At 37.9% G+C, this 20,477-nt stretch overlaps 1 protein-coding gene across 1 annotated transcript in view; it reads left to right on the forward strand.

The window, feature by feature from the left end:
- Window positions 1–369: 369 nt before the first annotated feature.
- Window positions 370–20,477, forward strand: part of LOC118836473 (zinc finger protein 484-like) — a 30,488-nt gene continuing 10,380 nt past the window's right edge. The window contains exons 1-3 of the mRNA XM_036743755.1: window positions 370–375; window positions 1,659–1,680; window positions 3,079–3,258. Of these exons, the coding sequence (XP_036599650.1) occupies window positions 370–375; window positions 1,659–1,680; window positions 3,079–3,258 (208 nt within the window). The remainder of the gene's footprint in view (window positions 376–1,658; window positions 1,681–3,078; window positions 3,259–20,477) is intronic.

Genomic DNA, 20,477 nt, shown 5'->3' on the forward strand with positions numbered 1-20,477 from the left:
TCTACCTATGCCACATCAAGCTACCAACTTCTCTAATTTCACTTGGACTCCAAAATTTACCTACTTTTTATGGAGAGCTAAAGAGCTCTAGGTGGAGACTTCCAAAGAAATCCATCATTTTTAGTAACAAACTGATATACAAAATTCCAAACATACGAAACTTGAAAAGCAGAAATAAATTTATTTTATAAGATCTTAAAACAAATTTAAATAATTTTTAAGCAGGAGCTATATAAAGTTCATGGAACCTACTAAGTGTGAGATGACAAGATAGCTCTGTTAGACATAAACAGGAAAAATGTAAATAAGGTTAATATGAAGGCAGGGGTTTCTCCATAGGAGGGAACATTTTCTGTGATCTCAGGCATGATGGAGGTAAGATGACTCATAGCAAAAGGGTTCCTTCAAAGTGCTACTTGGAAAAATAAATGGCTAAGATGGAAACTATGAGCCAGAAAGCACAAAGGAACTATTACACTGCTTTTGGAACAACAGCAGCATCTTCTTGATGTCATGGTCATCTTTGACAGCAAAGGACAAACCACACAGTACAGTCTGTGAGGTGGTATAGTAGCTGGAGCATTGGATTTAGAGTCAGGAAGACCTGATTTGAATCTTATTTCAGGCATTTGCTAGTTATATGACCCTCAGCAAGTCACTTAACTATGCCAGGCCTCAGTTTCCTCACCTGTAAAATGAAGATAAAATAGTACCTACCTCAAAGAGTTATTATTGTGGGGATCCAATAAGGTAACAAATCAAAGGGCTTTGCAAACCTTAAAGTTAGCTATTATAACTACAGTGTATATCTACCATGCTACTATCTTAATGACCTTATTAAACCATTTTAGGCCAGATAGTTGGGGAATTTTCTGTGGGACTCTAAACAGGCAAGATGACTTACACACATCCGTTTTGTAAAACAAAAGATATATGTGTGTTTGTGTGCATGTGTATATGTAAATGTATTTATATGTATACACATGCATGACTCCTAATTTTGTAGAGATAATGATGACTTAATCATGTGCTTGGGTGAGAGATGGAGTTAATACCAGAGCTTTGGAGAACAAAGGCATTCATTTCTTCATTGAGAGAGACATTCCGTTCCTGACTCTCTTCGAGGAGAGAACTGTGGAGAGAGAAAAAAAGACTTTGTAAAGTAGCAGAAATATAGAACAGCTGATGTTTCAATACATTCCTAATTTCTATTCTTGCCTCCCTTGGGCTTTAAGGAATTTCCTCCTGGGTGAAATGAGACCTCTTTCTTGGTTAAGGTGAGATATTTCACTTCCATCTAAAGAACTCATTCACATTGTACATTATCTGACCCATTCTAATCTGTATAACTTCTCTGATTTCTGTTTGTTACTTACTTGGATAAATGGATAAATAACCCTTTATTCACTATTTGTTATGGTCTTTTGTGTAATTAGCATTTGGTGGAAAGTAGTCAAGCCTGTGGGGATAAGGTTTTGAGTTATTCTTCCCCAGTAAGAAATAGTGGCCAGGAAAACCTTTTGCACCTTAAAAAAAAAAATTATGCTCTTAGACCAGCAATATCTAAGAAGGCAGACAAAAATATTTCTAGTCTGGTACTTATGGAACAGAGAGGCCAATTTCCTTCCCTCCCCACTCCCATTCCTGTACCCCCCCAGGTGGAGATCAAAGTCTCCCTTGGTGAGGGGTGGGCAAGATCCCAGGGATATCTATCATCACTGACTTCCCACCAGCCACATTTAGACAACCCATGTCTACCTACATAACCTATATTGGCAATGTGAGAGCCCACCCATAAGAATACGGCAATAATTCCTGGTTGCTTATTTTTATAAATTTTTGAGAGGTTACTTTTTTTTTTTACTTTGGAAATCATTTTTAAAATCTTGCTTCTGAGATTATATGCTGTTTTACTTCAGAGGAAGTCCATTATTTTATGGCAATATTTTAGTTCTTTCAACCTGAATAGCCCTGGGCAATACATGCTATAAACACTGAGTGGCTTTGATTCTAATAAGCCAATTGTTTTAGGTTTGTTTATGTTTTTGCTGGCCTTGAATGAGTTTAAGTTGGAAGTTTTTTTAAACTTGTGAGTTAACAGTTTAAATTTGTGTATTCTCGGCTTTTTCGAGAGTGACTTTGAGGGAAAGATTTTTCTCAGTATGTTTTTCAAAGGATAATAAAACCTGCTGATGTCTCTTTTGCCTATAACTCCTTACCTAACCTTTTACACTTAAATGGTGCTGCTTCAAGCCAGCCATATGAGTGACAGCAAACTTCTTTAACTTTAAAGGAAAATTAAAACTATTTGCTGTGGTCATTTTGTCTCAGATAGTGATTTTGTTTCATTCTCGAAAATACATTTTGCTTGCAAGGTTTTTTTTTCGCCTTTCTTTTCAGAGTAATCAGATTTTCTTTTGACAAACCAGTAATTTTGTTTCTTCCTGGTTATATCTTGGAAATTTTATTTTCTTATGTATTTTTTTTTATTTTCTGGAGGTATAAAGAACTTCTCCAAATTAGCTTAGCCTCATTCCTTCCTGATATTAGCATCAAAATATTGTTATGCATTTTTTTTCCTCTAGGACTCCTCCAGGCTTGCTGGTGGCAGCTTCCCCTCCTTCATTCTGAGCTGAAGTGTGATAGACTCTGCCTTCTGTGGCCTCTGCCCTGCCCCAGTAGGTGGGAGCCTTGAGGAAGAGGGAATGGCTTCTGTGCTGACAGCCAGGCCTTGACAGGAATCAGTGACATTCAAGGATGTGGCTGTGGAATTCACCCAGGAGGAGTGGGTACTACTGAACCCATCTCAGAAAAAGCTGTACAGAGATGTAATGCTGAAAAACTATGGGAACTTGGTGTCTTTGGGATTTGCAGTTTCCAAACCAGATGTGATCTACCAGTTGGAAAGAAAGGAAGCATTTTGGATGCCAGAGGCAGATATTCCAAGAAGCAGCTATCCAGAGAGCAGAGAATTTACTGGAGATAAACTTCTTGAACGTAATGGATATGGGAAGGCCTTCAAGAGCAAGAAGCATCTTGCTGTGTGTCAGCTAATTCATCCTGGAGATAATTCTTAAGAATGTAGTGAATGTAGGAAGGCCTTCAGGATTAAGTTAGAGCTTACTGTGCATCAGAGGATTCATACTGGAGAGAAAGCTTATGAAGGCAATGAATGTGGAAAGGCTTTCTGGAAGAAGACACATCATACTAAACATCAGAGACTTCATTCAGGAGAGAAACCTTATGAATGTGATAAATGTAGGAAGGCCTTCAGGATTAAGTCAGAGCTTACTGTGCATCAGAGAATTCATACTGGAGAGAAACCTTATGAATGTAGTGAATGTGGAAAGGCCTTCATGAGGAAGCCAGAGTTTATTGTGCATCAGAGAATTCATACTGGAGGGAAACTTTATGAATGTAGGGAATGTGGAAAGGCCTTCAGGAGTAATTCAGGGCTTACTGGGCATCAGAAAATTCATACTGATGAGAAACCTTATGAATGCAGTGAATGTGGAAAGACTTTCAGATATAAAGGAAGTCATACTGTACACCAGAGAATTCATACTGGAGAGAAACCTTATGAATGTAGTGAATGTGGAAAGGCCTTTAGGAGTAAGAAACAACTTAAAGTGCACCAGAGAGTTCATACTGGAGAAGACAAACCTTATAAATGTGATGAATGTAGGAAAGCCTTCAGGAAAAAAGTTAGAGCTTACTATGCATCAGAGAATTCATACTGGAGAGAAACCTTATGAATATAATGAATGTGGGAAGGCCTTCAGGACTTACAATTTAAAGTGTATCAGAGAATTCATACTGGAAAGAAACCTTATGAATGTAGTGGGTGTGGAAAGGTCTTCAAGATTAAGAAACACCTTATAGTGCATCAGAGAGTTCATAGGAGAGACACCTTGCAAATGTAGTGAATGTGGGAAAGCTTTCATGTATAAATCAAAACTTACATTGCATCAGAAATTCATACTGGGAGAGAAACCTTACGAATGTAGTGAATATTGAAAGGCCTTAACGAGAAAGGTGCATCTTAATGTGCATCAGCAAATTTATACTGGAAACATTCTTTTTGAATGTAAGCAGTGTGGGAAGGCTTTCCCATACAACTTAGAACTTATTCAACATCAAATAATTCATACTGGAGAGAAACCTTATCAATGTACTGTATGTGGGAAGGCCTTTGGGAGGAAGACACATCTCACTAGGCAGCAGAGAACTCATACTGGAGAAAAACCATATAAATGGGCGTACTTAAGCACAGCAGAAGGAGGTGAAAAGTACAGCATCCTTACAGGTTAAAATAAAACATGTCTGCTAACTATGATAGAAGAGTGTGATGGCAAGCAGAGTGGGACTTTTTGCCTTTTTTTTTCTTTAGGAGTGCTTCACAGCACTAAGGCAGTCAAGTACCTTCCATGAGTCTTGCCTTTCAAATGTAATGGCAAACAAAGTGGACTTTTTGTTGTATTTTGTTCTTCTCAGTATTGAGGTAATCAAGTGCCTTTGAGTCTTTGATTGGATCAAGAGTCTTTGATAACCTGCTTAGGAAACAAGAAAGCCCCAGGCTCCACACCCTTTTGCTAAGTAGGACCTAAGCCCCAGGGCTCTGAGAAGTGTATATATGATCTGAGGTTGGTGTTTTGTTTTGGGGGCACTCTCATTGAAAGAGTGTTGATGATTTGGCCAGACAAGACTCTGGGTAGCTGTTAAGGAGCCCTTCTGGCTTAGAAAGCCCAGATGTTGGTGCTTCTCTCTATGTACGTAATGTCTTTGGTCAGACAGATAGAAGCCTGTCTGTTGATTTGTGTTATTTTGCTCCATTTATAATTTCTGTTTGTGTTTGCTCTGAAGTTCAGGGTATTGACTTTTTCCCCTGAACTAAGTGAATGATATGTATGTTTATTTAAAGTGAAATTGTTAACCCCTTAATATTGCTTTCCTTAAAAATTATAAATGTTGGAGAAGATGTGGGAAGATTGGAAAACTAATGCATTGTTAGTGAAGTAGTGGGAGTCAGTAAAAGGACTGGCATCCCTCTGAGTCCTTGTATTCCCCTTACTCTGTTGAGGGGACATATCCATTTATTCAGACCGAATAAATGTAAAATATGATTAAAATGTTCCTGGCTCCCCAATGAGTATTGTTTATTCCTAGACAACGTCAATATTTTTATAACAGGTATGTTCAGGGAGAACTGGTACCTCTGGTGTGATGGCTGCTGAGCCCTTTTCAGGGCTGCTTTTCACCTTTGGTGTCTACCTGTTCCACCCAACTCTCACCTGTAGCTTCAAGAAGCTGTAGCATGTGCAGTGGCCACACCCAGTAAACTGTTTCAGCAGATGGGCTAACCCAGGTTGAGGGTAGCCAAAGGGTCTCAAACCCATTAGTGAGTTGGGGGGGGGGTGTCTACCCCAAGCATGTGGGCAGATGGGAACAGTTTGTTCCAACGGTCATGAAGGCAGTTGAAGCAGGTGCTGTGGCGTGCATAGAGCTTGGTTAGATATCAAAGACACCAAGGTCATCCACTGCATCTTGAGCCATCACCAGTCATCTTGATTCTGTCTTGCCGCTGGACAGATTCCAGAGGAGAGAGTGTCAGACTGTGCTAAGCACTGAGGAGACAAAAAGAGGCAAAAGACAATCCCTGCCCCCAAAGAGTTTACAATCTAATGGGGGGGGGAACAACATGCAAGTAAATATATATAAAGCAAGTTATGTACAGGATAAGTAGGAAATAATTAACAGAGGGAAGGCACTGGAATCAAGGGGAGTTAGGGAAGGCTTCCTGTAGAAGGTAGAATTTTAATTGGGACTTAAAGAAAGCTAGGGAGGTCAGTCAGAGCAGAGGAGCGAGAACATCCTAGACATGAATGACAGCCAGAGAAAATGCCCAGAGGTGAGAGATGGAGTATGTTGTTCATGGAATAGCTGGAAGCCAGTATCACTAGATCAAAGAGAAGGAGGAGGGTTCAGAAGGTGTAAGAAGACTGGAAAGGTAGGAAGGGACCAGGTTATGAAGGGCTTTAAGTGCCAAATAGAGCACTTTCTACTTGGTCCTGGAGACAATAGGAAACCATGTTGTTGTTGCTGTTTGGGGGGGGGGGGGGAGGCGGCGCCCAGGGTGTGTGAGTGTGACAGGATTGGACCTGAGCTTTAAGCCATTTTAGTGGCTGAATGGAATAGGATGGATTGAAGTGGAGAGAGACTAGAGGCAGGTAGACTTATCCTCAGACTATTGATGCAATCAAAGCATGAGGCAATGAGGGCCTTCACCAGAGTGGTGGCAGTGTCAGAGGAGAGAGAGGTTTTTTTCAGAAGATGTTGCAAAGGTGAAATCTTCAGGTCTTGACAGCTTGGATTTGGGAGGTGAGAAATAGTGAGGAATCCAGAATGTCCCCTAGGTTGTAAGCCTGACAATAACTACAACAACAAGCACTTACAACATTTAAGCACTTACTGTGTGAGAGTCACTGTGCTAAATGCTAGGAGGGAAGATGGTAGAAATATAAATATCAGATATGGTCCTTCCTGTGTAGGTGCTTACCATCTAGTTGGAGAGAAAAGATCTGAACTTTAAAAACTGCTCCTGTTCTTCCTTCTGCTCACCCTCCTCTCTACCTGTTAAACTGTTCTTCACAGAACACCTCTTTCTGAACTGCTAAATAGAGATTCCATTTTCTCCAGGTTCCCTTTGGTCTTGATTCCGATCTTAGCAATTGTACCTTCTGTCTCCTATGATAGTTACTCCACAGGTCTGACTGTGTCATTGTTCTCCTACTCAGAAATCTTCTGTGGCTCCTCTTTGCACCGAAGGTGAAAGGACAACTCCCTAGCTTGACATTTAAGGCACTCCATAACTGATTTCAACCTTCTCTTCTAGCCTATGGAAAAACTGATCTAGTAAGTGTTCCCTAGTCTCATTCTAGTCTCTTTCACTTCCATGCTTTCACACAGGCTAGAACCCACTTGTCCACATCCCTTTCCTTGTTCAAAACAAGGGAGGTGGCTTCCTTTAAGGCCCACCTCTTCCATTAAGCCTTTCTTTATCCCCTCACCCCAGCTAAAGGTCATCTCTCCTTCCTCTAATTTTGAATAGCAATATGCCTGTTCCTTTATCACATTCTACTTTGTATCATACTTCTGTATGTATACATACTATCCTTACTGTTAAACTGTAAATTTGCATGAGGACAAGGACTATAATTTTTCAGCTTTTTATCCTTAGTATCTAGAAAGTGCATTGAATACATTAGGTTCGTAATTAGTGATAGTGACATTTTGGTCCCTCCTCAAATTATCTTATATTTACTATTTAGAAGTTTTATCTTCAGGAAAGTGTATGCTTATTTTTTGTTTATTTTACCAGAACACAAATACAGAATAGAGAAAAGAAACAAAAACATATCATAAACTTAAATATTGAAACTTAAATACAGAGTAAGGAAAAAAAGCATGTCATATGCATAGCAGAACATAAGAGAGGATTCAAAATATGTAACAATAAATTTTCATTTGAAGAAAGCTGTATGACAAATAATACACCTTATGTTGAGAATTGTCCATCTTTTCTTTGCTTCCTCGTGTTTTCTTTTGTTCTCTGCTGTGCACTTTTTAACTTTGTTCTTTTTTCCCCTGCCCGCACCCCCCAGAAGGTTACAATATAGTTTAGATATGCTTCTTGATATATACTGTGGAAAATATTATACTATTTTATATCATTTCTAATTTCAACCAGACCCAGAGTCTGAATTAATGAGTAACTGGATGAAGATCCAGGACCTGGGCTTCTTTGTTCTCTCTAAAAGTTTGCTCAGGTAATAATACCCTTACCTCTGTCAACAAGGCCAGATTAGACTGACCTAAGGACATTACCCTAACCCCGAGAGAGATTACCTTGCTTAATATTCTACAGGTATATACTATGTTATGGAATGTAATGAGACACAGAGATGCTGGGCTGTAGTTTCAACTGACTTTTGTCAACATCCTTTACAACTCTGTTCAATTAAGGAAAATCCTCTTCTTGTATGATGATTAAACATACATGGGAGTCATAAAAAATGAGGTAATACAGGCTTGCTAGGTCTGCTAAAATAACGTATATAAGTTTTCTCATTCCTTTGTTCAGTCAGCCAGAGCCTATGCTCTGACTTCTTGTACATACAAGTAAGCTAGTTTAGGTATGCTTTAAGGGAAAATAATAAACAACATGGATTTTTCTATCACCTAGCTCTGTTGTTTTCCTTCAACCAAATTTTCAGGTTTAACAGTTATGGTGCCATGACTTTCGGATGGAAATGATGGGAACGGGACAATGCAGCCCAACATTGCCAATGCTTTTAGGCACCATAGGATTAATTTTTCCTGGAATTTTGGCCTTGACAAGGTGGGGGTAAGTTGTCTCTCTTCCCAGCTTCCAAAAAGGACTCCCACAAAATTGGTTGAAGTCTGAAAATTCCCTTTAAGCTAGCTCTGGGGGCAGGGATCAGATCTGCAGGCAAATGCACATAGATCCCCTGGAAACACTGATTGATCTAGAAAATTAACTATGGATCAGTCAAAAACTAGAATTAGAAGTCCAACTGTTCCTCCACTCCCTCCACCCTATTCCTCACTCCCTCCCTTCCTTCCTTCCCTTGGAGGCCCTGATCCTGGGGAGAAAAACTGCACTTTGCTTTTTCCCTCCCCTCTGCCTCCCAGAAAAGGCTCTGATCTGGAGGGAGGTAACTCTGTTCTGCTACTGTTGCCTTCTCTCTTCCCTCCCCCTTTTCCCTCTTCCCTTAAGGGCTCTGTTTTTGCCTTCTGCCCTATTCCTGCTTTCTTCCCTTAAAGGCTCTGATTATGGGGAGGATAAATGCATTTTATCCTTACTCCTAGCCTTCCCTTACCTAGTCCTCTTCCATCTCCCCTTTCCCCCTTCCTAAGGGATAGGATATGGACAGTCAGAAAAATCAGGAATGCCAAGGCTTCCCCAAACACCATAGGGGTGCTAATAGCCAACTCACGAAAACTTCTTTTTTTTTCCTTTTTTTTTTGGAGGGGGGAAAGTAGGGCAATTGGGGTTAAGTGACTTGCCCAAGATCACACAGCTAGTAAGTCACACAGCTAGTAAGTGTATCAAGTGTCTGAGGTCGTATTTGAACTTAGGTCCTCCTGACTCCAGGGCTGGTGCTCTACTCACTGTGCCACCTAGCTGCCCCCTCATGAAAACTTCTAATTCTCTGTTGTTTGAACTCTGAACTCAGTCTGTATTTGTTCTGTATTTGTTTTGTTAATTGTCGGTTAACTGCCTGTGTGAGAGCCTGTGCTGTGAAATGTCTATACCATGTAAAATCTGAAACACAGATAGCCAGAGAATTCTAAGGCTGCAGTTAGGGAAACAGAGACTCTCTTTTCTTTTTCAATGTTTGGTCTGGCCAACCAGACTTGAAGAAAAAATAGAGCTGAAACATTTTAGCATATTCTGGGATTGATTATTCATTAAAAGTTTGGAAATTGGTTAGTTGGATTTTGGGACAGAACTCCTGAGACTATAGATCACTCCAGGAACTCTCACTGGTGCTAAAACACCCTCCCAATGCTGATCACTCAGGTGAAGTTTACTTGAGTTACAATCATTGAGATCTTTCACCATTGTCTTGTCTCTGACCGAGCCAGTGCTGCAGTAAAAGTCAAAGCAGCTAAAACAAACTCCTTTCCTCCCAGATCAAATTAGGAGAGAATGCAGGAGAACTGCAGGGAAAACTTAAATCACCCTTCCCCACCTGGCGAAAGGAGAAGGACAGAAATTCACAGACTGACAGTATTCTGACAGTCCTGTTCCTCTGGGTACCTTTGTAGCCCATCCTTTTTGGCAAAGTTTGGAATTGTCACCCAGGTCCTATGCATTCTGCCCACCCTGTCCTAGCAGCTGCAAAACCGCTTTAGGCTCAGTAACTTCTGCAGTTGTGGGGGAAGGAAAAGGTAGATGGATTTGGACTTTCTGCCCCCCAGAATTGTCACCACTGGGATACTACCTTCTGCTCTAGGTAACTTCACACTTCTTGTTCCAATTGTAAAACTGTATTTTAATCTCGGTTTGACCTGTTTCCTGATTTGTAAAGGGAAAATAATAATGATGGTCGTTATGGGATCAAAATGATAATGATTGTAAAATGCTTAACGTAAAGTCTGGTATATGTTAGACACAACAGTATTATTATCTCTCTTTAAATTAATGTAATTGTTAACTTTTGAAGTGGTTTTTAAATACCAAAAGTAATAAGCTGAATAATTTCTATATGTGGAAATCTGGAATTACAATTGATGTCATCTGAAAATTATTGTCTCTGTATTTCTAAACTTGCATTGTGTTCCCAAAAATTCTCTTAGATTGTGAAATTTGACAAGACCATTGTGTGGTAAGAAATTATATTATAGCAATTTTAAGCTGATTTTGATATATGTGAATTGGGTTTTCAAAGGGATGTGATAAAATTTGGAACTGTTATATGTGGTTATAACAAGAAATAATTAATAATACTGATATTTAACCATAAGAACAGACTTTCTGTGTGAAAAAGTTTTCTATTATGAGAATATATCTGGTGATTTAAAGTCATACTTTCAAATGATGATATGAAAGATTCTCTGTGCATGGAGATTTAGAAATGTGTTCACCTAAATTGATAAATGGGTTGTTTCAAGTTTTAAAATGCATAATTATGTTTGGGCACTGTTACATTTCTAAATTGTATAATTTGACAAACAGATGTATCAGCAATATTGAAAAATGTGGTAATCTTTTACAATGCTAAGAGTATTGGGCCTTAGAAATTAAAATGTTACCACTAGTGATTAAAATAATTCCTCTTATAATCTGGATGTTGTTAGATTAAGAATTGTAGTTAATTAAGAAATTTAAGTTATTAACTGAAACAAGAATTTTTGAAACCATCTAGTCATGAATTCTTATCAATCTTGTGTGGTTTTCAGTGTAGAGGAATTACTCTGGAAAAAGTTTTAAAAGTCCTGGTAAACTTTGTTATTGTGATAAGGCTATTAATTGGGTATGTAATTTATAGAAACTAAGTGTCCTCCCATTATAATACTTTTTGACTAAGGAACTTTGTAATATCTAGGAATTCTGGGCAATATTTGAGAATGAGGACATTTGGCACCAACTTAGTTAATGAATTCCAGTGTTTAAGGGTTAATTTGCTATAAGGAAAAAGGAGATGTCTATCATTTTAAAACCTTCTAAATAATTGTCTTCAGGAAAGTTTAGTGAGCATTCCTTTTAACATCAGGATAAAAAATTTTAAACTGTTTTTAAGAAAGGGAAATAATTCTAGAAATGTTTTGGAAAATGTGTTTGTGATTTTAAGCAAAAGTTAGAGCTTATCAATGTGTATAAGATTTGATTCCTGAAGTGTCCCTTTCCTCAACCTGTGAGGTTGGTCATTAACCTCTTTGCTTTGTTTAAGCTGGAATGGATTCCAGTACAGACAGTTATGTCAGTAAAAAGTATTATTTTATGAACTATCTTGTCTTATGGTTGAAACGTAAAGGAAGACTGAATAATGGGTTTGAAAGATTTGGAAAAGTAAATAAAGGTTTGATTGGAAATACAAAAGGCAGATAAGAAGGTTTAGGAACAAATAGGAGTTAGCTAAGCCTCTCCTGTCCCAAAGGAATACTAGTTTCAAATGGTTTAAGTTAAGTTGAGAGTGTGAGAAAGTATTTTAGAAGACAGAAAAGTTATGTAGCTTGATTTGATAAATATTAGCTCAATGAAATTTTGGACAGTCCTATCTGAAGGATATTTATTTGCTATTTAAGATTTTATGGGACTACAATTTAATATTGTTTTGAGCTCTGATTACAGGGATAGGTCACATGAAGCCAGTAGTGGAATGGCAGGCATTACAGACTGAGAATTTTTAAAAGTGGATATCTGTGCCTGGGAAAAAGTCTTGAAGACAACCTTGGACACAACCTAGGTAGGATCTTCCTGACTCTATTTCCCAATTCTGCTATTTCCTTTCTGAAAAGGAAAAGCCCCACCTGGTTACTCCTAAGCCCTGCTTTCAGCACCTGGTGACTATAAGACTGGCTATCAGATATGACTCGTGCCTGGAATCAAACAGAGCTAAGGAAGTTCTTTCCTTCTGTTAAGATATATGAAATTCTCCCTCTTTTCTTCATAGCAAATTTATATTATCAAGAAGTTTTGTAAGCACAATGCTAAATCTATTAGGTAATAGATGAATATTGGAATATCTCTGAGTTATTATAATAGGATACAGGAATGAATAGCTTACAATTTTAACCTATGTTCATGACCAAATAAAGATTAGAAGAATATAGAGATAACATCCTCCAAAAGGAGGAAATGATTAGACAAAGTAATAAGGCAAAGATGCAATGTGATAAATGTCTAATTAAATAGGACAGCAAATTTTGAGAAAAAGCAATAGGATCAGATTGATTCCTCTAAGAATTATATACAGATGTGTATGATTGGCTCCAAAATTTATCAGTCATGGAAATTCAAGCTAATAAGTATGTTTTGGTAATAAGATCTTAAATGTGGATTTTTGTACAAGAAACTTGTATAAGATAGTGGTACAGGTGAAATTGTATCTCCTTTATTAAGGTATCTGTCTGATGATTTTAAAAGGAAGATGAATTCAATTTATGGTTGGACCTTTATATTTCAAAGGACTCTTATACCAGGTACAAAATTTAGGTAAGGTTAGAAACAGTAGATGATATATAAACTGAAATACTCTGAAGTTTAAAAAAGGAGAGCCAAATTTAAGTGATTGTACTAAGTTATATTAAGTAGGAATTGTCTGAGAATTTCTAGATCTGAACCAGAGAAGCAGAACTCTCTTTTACTATCTAGGAACCAGATAACTACAATCAGTCATCTGGGAAAAAAAATTGTTGCTTTAAATGGACATTGGAAATATGTAACTGGGATTTAAAGTTACTTTGTATACAAATTGTGCAATTAATTGCTGGAATTAAATCAGAAACATTGTAAGTTTTGTTAAGAATGGTTTGTGGATTATTTTGTAAATGCCATCAAAGAGATATGGCATGACTAAAAATTTATGATGGTATATGTACTGTGCTACTGGGATACAAGGAATTTAATATTAGTCAACATTGTTAATAATGATTGCATTACTTTGTGTGGTTCATGTTTAAGTTTTCTTGGTTATCTAATGTGTAAATGTAAAACATGTGACATGCAATTTTCCCCCTCTATTGTGAACCAAGTGGTTTGGTCTGTACTTAATGTAATTGTGCAGTTTTGTGAATTGTGAGAAAAACTTTATTGTAATTGTTTAAACTCAGCCCTGTGTGGCTGGGATACTGAACCATTTATTGTATTTGTTTGAACTTAGCCCTGCATGGCTGTGACCTATGTTGTGCTGTTTTTCTCTCAATTATCAAATCATATGTATTCTGGGAGTTCCTGTCAGATACTACTTCTACAGCTGCCAACTTGTGGATATGGACTCCTTGATCCTTCTGTCACATCTGATGATTTCCCGTGCTCCTGAGTGGACATCTGAGCCCATAGGAGACCTTGCGCTCCAGGTTCAAAGAGCCTGAAGGGGATAGCATCAGATGCAGGCAACCCTCCTGAGACTCTGGACCAGAACCTCTACGAAGGACAACTCCCTTTCTGAGTCCCTTGCATTCCCAAGACTGTTTACCTGTACTTTTGGTGTCTTTGGCTTATTGCCCCTTGCAACTTGCTCCCTCTGCTTGTTTACAATTAGTTTACAATTACAGTCCATCTCTGGGGATGTCCAACCACAAAAAGGAAGAAAAAAAAAACCTGAATCCACCTAGATAAGGATTTTTACAACTTTACCCCTAGAGGAAGATAGAGGATTTTCTATACCTTAATTGGTCTTCAGGTGAAGCTTTCAGCTTACCTTTGACCAAAAGGGGGAAATGTGGAAAATATTATACTATTTTATATCATTTCTAATTTCAACCAGACCCAGAGTCTGAATTAATGAGTAACTGGATGAAGATCCAGGACCTGGGCTTCTTTGTTCTCTCTAAAAGTTTGCTCAGGAAATACCCTTACCTCTGTCAACAAGGCCGGATTAGACTGACCTAAGGACATTACCCTAACCCCGAGAGAGATTACCTTGCTTAATATTCTACAGGTATGTACTATGTTATGGAATGTAATGAGACACAGAGACGCTGGGCTGTAGTTTCAACTGACTTTTGTCAACATCCTTTACAACTCTATTCAATTAAGGAAAATCCTCTTCTTGTATCATGGTTAAACATACATGGGGGTCATAAAAAATGAGGTAATACAGGCTTGCTAGGTCTGCTAAAATAACGTATATAAGTTTTCTCATTCCTTTGTTCAGTCAGCCAGAGCCTATGCTCTGACTTCTTGTACGTACAAGTAAGCTAGCTTAGCTATGCTTTAAGGGAAAATAATAAACAACATGGATTTTTCTATCACCTAGCTCTGTTGTTTTCCTTCAACCAAATTTTCAGATTTAACAATACATACACATACAGATAAATACACTTATACATATATACATGTGCATATAGACATATACTTTCCCAAACATACTCTACTCCTGATTCTTGTTTTTATGTTTGTACACATCCCTTGTTTCCTATCCCTCCTGCCTCCTCTACTTTACTTCTACCTGCTAACTTGCCCTCCTATTACTTGCCTACCCCCCTCCAAGGATCCCTCCCCTATCCTCCCATTCTCATTAATCTAAACACCGTTCTATACTCCCCTTATACCTATTTCCTCATTCTCTCCTCTAAAGATCCCTCCCTTGTCCTCTCCCCCCTCTCTATGCCTCTACCATTTTATTTCTTCTAAATTTAGAAGACTTTTATACTCTTCTAAATATATATGTACTGTTCCCTCTTAAGCCCATTCCCAATGAAAGTAGGTTACCAGAACTACCAGCCCTCCTTCCTCATCTAATTCCTCTATATCCTTTCTTCCTCTTGCACCTCATTTGTATAAAATAATTACTCTTTTTAGCTGTTCCTAAATGGTTTTACTTTTTTAAATTCATATCATAGGTTTACCCCAATCTTTTTTATGAGGTCACCAATTATTAATAAGAATCTTAGACATACATTTTACATTATATAAAAGGTAAACAGTCTGTCCTCATGAATCCCTTATAATTAGTCATTGTTATATACCTTCTGTTTGTCTTGGTTCTTGTATGTCAAATCTATTAAGTTGAGGATTTTTTTTAACAGTCTTGAAAGTCTGAAAGTTTATCAAATGTCCATTTTTTTTTCATTCACAATAATACTTAGCTTTGCAGGGTATGATATCTTTGGCCGGAGCCCCAGGTCTTTTGCTCTTCAATATATTGTGTTCCAAGACCTGTTGTCCTTTAATGTGTCTGCTGCTAGGTCTTGTGTAATTGTGATTATGGCACCCTCATATTTAAATTGTTTTAATCTTGATGCTTTTAATATTTGTCCTTGAGCTGGGGGTTTCGGAATTTGACTATGATATTCCTATGAGTTTTCCTCATAGGATCTCTTTTAAGTGGTGATCGATGGATTTTTTTCTATTTCTACTCCCTGCCTTAAGGGTTCTAATGCTTCAGGACAATTTTATTTAATTATTTCTTGCATTATTGTATCAAGATTCTTTTTTTGATCATAACTTTCAGTTACTCCAATTATTTTTATACTTTTTCTTCTTGATCTATTCTCCAAATCTGTTGTTTTTCTTATATTTCACTTTCTCTTCTATTTTTTCATTATTCATGTTTTGTTTAATTATTTCTTAATCTCTTATAATTTCACTGGCTTCACTTTGCCCAATTCTAATTTTCAAGGTGTCATTTTCCTCCTTAAGATTCTGGATCTCCTTTTATAATTGGTTTTCTTGGATTATTCTTTTTTTTTTTAGTTTTTCCTCCATCTCTGTCATTTGATTTTTAAAGTCTTTTTAAAGATCTTCTATAAATTCTTTTTGGGCAGGTGACAATTTGACATTACTCTTTGGGGGTTTCTTTGCTTCAGTATCCTCCTCTGAAGATGAACCCCGATCATCTCTATTCCTATAATAGGTTTCTATGGTTGGTTTCTTTTTCTTTTGCCTCTGCATTTTTTTGTGGTAATAGCTTGATTTTTGTAATCACCTCTAGCCCTGTGGTATGGGAAATGGTGCCTCTTGCCCCAGATGTTCAGTTCTCCCCTCTAGCCTGGAACTAAAGCCAAACCCCCAAACTCCTGTAAGTGCCCACAGCCAGGGATTTTCTGCCCCACTACTTATGCTGTGCTCACCAGGCCTGTGGTGGGTTCTTCTCACCCCAATCGCTCTTTGCAGCACAGCTTGTCAGCAGGGGTTCCCTCAATCTTCCTGGGCTCAAACGCCCAACTCCCTTCACTGTCCTGGGGTGACAAGTTCCAGTGTCTGGGGCCAAGGCAGCCTCTCAAACCAACTAACCCCAGGACTTGCTGCTTGTTGTTTAAGGGGCTTGCTGCTTGTTGTTAAAATGGAACCCAGCCCGGAGGTGTTTACTCTTCTTGGGACCAAACTTCATCCTGAGATTGTCCCTGGAAGACCCCAGTTGTGCCCCTATTCTTCTTTGTCTCCACCCATATTTGGTTCACCCTAATGTGCCATTTTAACTCTTTTGTGGGGGAAAATCTTGAGAGCTTGGAATTTTCTGACCTACTCTGCCATCTTCCCAGAATCCTCTCCAAAATGTATGCTCCTTGAGAGTAAGAACTGTGCTGTATGCCTTGAATGTAGCATGAGATTTATAATTGAACTGAACTGATACACTTGTTTTATCTTCTTTCTTGAGAGCAGGGGTCAAGTTTCATTCATATTTACATTCCCCTGAAGCACCAAGCACAAGGACTTCATGCTTAATAAATATGTGATGATGGAAATAAAGTAGGTACTCATTGATTGGGGAACATTTAAATAAATTGTAATACATGAATATAACAGAATATTGCTATGCTGTAAGAAACAAGGATGAGGAACACAGAGAAGCATGGAAAGCCTTATTTGAATTGATACTAAGTGAAGTAAGCAGTCAATATAATAGGTAGCATTTTTTTACCTACTTTCTTTTTTTATTTTCTTTTTTTTATAATTAAGATTTTTTATTTTTAGTTTACAACTCTCAGTTCCACATAATTTTGAGTTCCAGATTCTCTTCCCCCCTCCCCAAGGCAGCATGGAATCCAATATATCTTCTACATATAACTTTGCATTGAACTTATTTACACAGTAGTCAAGTTGTAAAGAAGAATTATGACCAATGGAATGAATCATCATGAGAAAGAGGAAACGGAACCAAAAAAAAAAACCCAAAAACAAAAGAGAAAAAAAAACAAAGGGGAAAAAAATGGAGAGCATACAGTGTGCCTTACTCTGCATTCATGCTTCATAGGTCTTTCTCTGGATGTAGATAGCTCTCTCCATCATGAGTCCTTTGCACTTTGTATTGCTGAGAAGAGCAAAATCTATCAGGGTTAGTCATCGGAGATATATCCGTGGTTGTGTATAATGTTCTCCTGGTTCTGCTCCGCTCACTCAGCATTATATCACATAGGTTTTTCCATGTTATTATGAAGTCCATATCATCCCCATTTCTTATCACACAATAGTATTCTATTACCTTCATATACCACAACTTGTTCAGCCATTCCCCAATTGATGGGCATCCTCTTGATTTCCAATTCTTTGCTACTACAAAAAGAGCTGCTATAAATATTTTTGTACATGTGGGTCCTTTTCCCACTTGTGTGATCTCTTTGGGATACAACCCTAGAAGTGGTATTGCTGGGTCAAAGGGTATGCACATCTTTATAGCCCTTTGGGCATAGTTCCAAATTGCTCTCCAGAATGGCTGAATCAGTTCACAACTCCACCAGCAATGTAACAGTGTTCCAATTTTCCCACATCCTCTCCAGCATTTATCATTTTCCTGTTTTGTCATTTTAGCCAATCTGACAGGAGAAATGTGGTACCTAAGAGTTGTTTTGATTTGCATTTCTCTAGTCAGTAGTGATTTCGAGCATTTTTTCATATGCCTATAGATATCTTTAATTTCCTCCTCTGAAAACTGTCTGTTCATGTCCTTTGACCATTTCTCAATTGGGGAATGACTTGTATTCCTATAAATTTGACTCAGTTCCCTGTATATTTTAGAGATGAGGCCTTTATCAGAGATACTGGTTGTAAAGATTTTCTCCCAATTTTCTGCTTCCCTCCTAATCTTTGTTGCATTGGCTTTTTTTATACAAAAATATTTCAATTGAGGATAATTAAAATTATCCATTTTGCATTTTGTAATTCTCTCTGTCTTCTTGTGTCATGAATTTTTTGCTTTTCCATAAATCTGATAGGTAAACTATTCCTTGCTCTCCCAAATTGCTTATAGTATCAGCCTTTATTCCTAAATCATGAACCCATTTTGACTTTCTTTTGGCATATGGTATAAGATATTGATAATGCCCAGTTTCTGCCCTACCATTTTCCAATTTTCCCAGCAGTTTTTGTGAAATAGTGAATTCTTAGCCCATCAATCCTCGGCATTCCTATACATTACTAACAAAGCCCAACAGCAAGAGATAGAAAGAGAAATTCCATTGAAAGTTACTGTAGACACTATAAAATATTTGGGAGTCTATCTGCCAAGACAAACCCAGGGCTTATATGAACATAATTATGAAACACTTTTCACGCAAATAAAGTCAGATCTAAATAAATGGAAAAATATCAGTTGCTCATGGTTAGGCCAAGCTAATATAATAAAAATGACAATTATACCTAAATTAATTTATTTATTCAGTGCCATACCAATCAAACTACCAATATTATTTTACAGAGCTGGATAAAATAATAACAGAATTCATCTGGAAGAACAAGAGGTCTAGAATATCTAGGGTGTTAATGAAAAGAAATGCTAGGGAAGGTGGCCTAGCCATACCAGATATTAAACTGTAGTATAAAGCAGCAGTCATCAAAACTACCTGGTACTGGCTAAGAAACAAAGCTGTGGATCAGTGGAATAGGAGAGGTACACAAGATGCAGTAGTCAATGACTATAGCAATCTACTGTTTGATAAACACAAAGAATCCAGCTTCTGGGCTAAGAATTCACTATTTCACAAAAACTGCTGGGAAAATGGGTAGCATTTAAGTGCTTTAAGTTTTACAAGGCATGTTATGTAAGTAGTTTTGTTTGATCCTCACAAACAACACTCTGAAGTAGATATTATTATTATCTCCACTGTAAAAATGAGGAAACTAAGAACAAGAGAGGTTAAATGATTTGCCCAGGGTCACATAGTTAATAAATATCTGAGACAGGATTTGGATCCAGGACTTGCTGTGTCCAGGTCTAGCACATTATCCATTCTATCTGCGCATCACCTAGCTGTCTGTGACTACATCCCTGTGAAAAAGAAAGAACAACTGCATGGACTCCGAAGCCCAGTTATTCATAAAAGAATCAAAAGTGGATATTGCAAAATTATAAAGGTCAAGCTTGGTCACAAAGAAAAGACATGAGAAAACACCTCTCCTACCCTCCTTGCAGAGATTGGGATCCATGGTTGTGGAGCATTGCATGTAACATCAGATTTTTTTTTAATCTGTTGATTGTTTTTGCTGATTTTTTTCCTTTTCTTCCTCATTTTAAAAAATTCTTTGTTATAAGGGATGAGGTTAGATGATAAATTTAATAGTGGACTCAGTTTGCATGGTTTCATTATTTTCTTCAGTAGCATTAAGCTACTGGAGAAGAGGATGGGGCAAGGTGAAATGACCCAGTGCTACAAATTACTAGTGTAAGCCATAAGATAGGGGATTCAAGGGTGGAGCATAGTACCTTGTTGAGATTGTCAGACATAGGATCAGGTCTGTGAAGAGATGAAAGCCACAAGATGCAATAGACTAGGAGAACAGGGAGGGATGGAGGCACCAGAAGGTTGTGGTAAGGCTAAGGAGCAGACCTGGACAGGGGAGAGGTGGAAGCACCAGAGTTTGTAATTGCAGAGAATTTCAGAGTGCTGATTTATGGTGTAGAGGGAGGCAGTGGGAGCTGAGAAGACTGATAACTTGGGGGACTCTGTTTAAAACATCAGTGCAAATATTGAATGAAGGCAGGAATTGTGGGGGCAAGGAAGACTGATACAAATGCTCATTGAGAAGGGGGAAAGGTGCTCTCTGGACGTTAGTAGATGACAGCAGTCAGCTAGTCAGTCAACTACCATTTATTACATGTCTACTATGTGCCAGGCACTATGCTGAACACTAAAGATAAAAAGAAAGACAAAAACAAGTAGTCCTTATAGTCTAAATGGGGGAAACAATATCAGATGACTATATATACAAACAACATATATGCAGAATATATTGGAGATAATCAACAGAAGGAAGGTACTAAGATTTAAGGAGGGCTGGGAAAGGCTTC

The sequence above is a fragment of the Trichosurus vulpecula genome, chromosome 2 (assembly GCF_011100635.1).
Source record: "Trichosurus vulpecula isolate mTriVul1 chromosome 2, mTriVul1.pri, whole genome shotgun sequence".
Lineage (NCBI taxonomy): Eukaryota > Metazoa > Chordata > Mammalia > Diprotodontia > Phalangeridae > Trichosurus > Trichosurus vulpecula.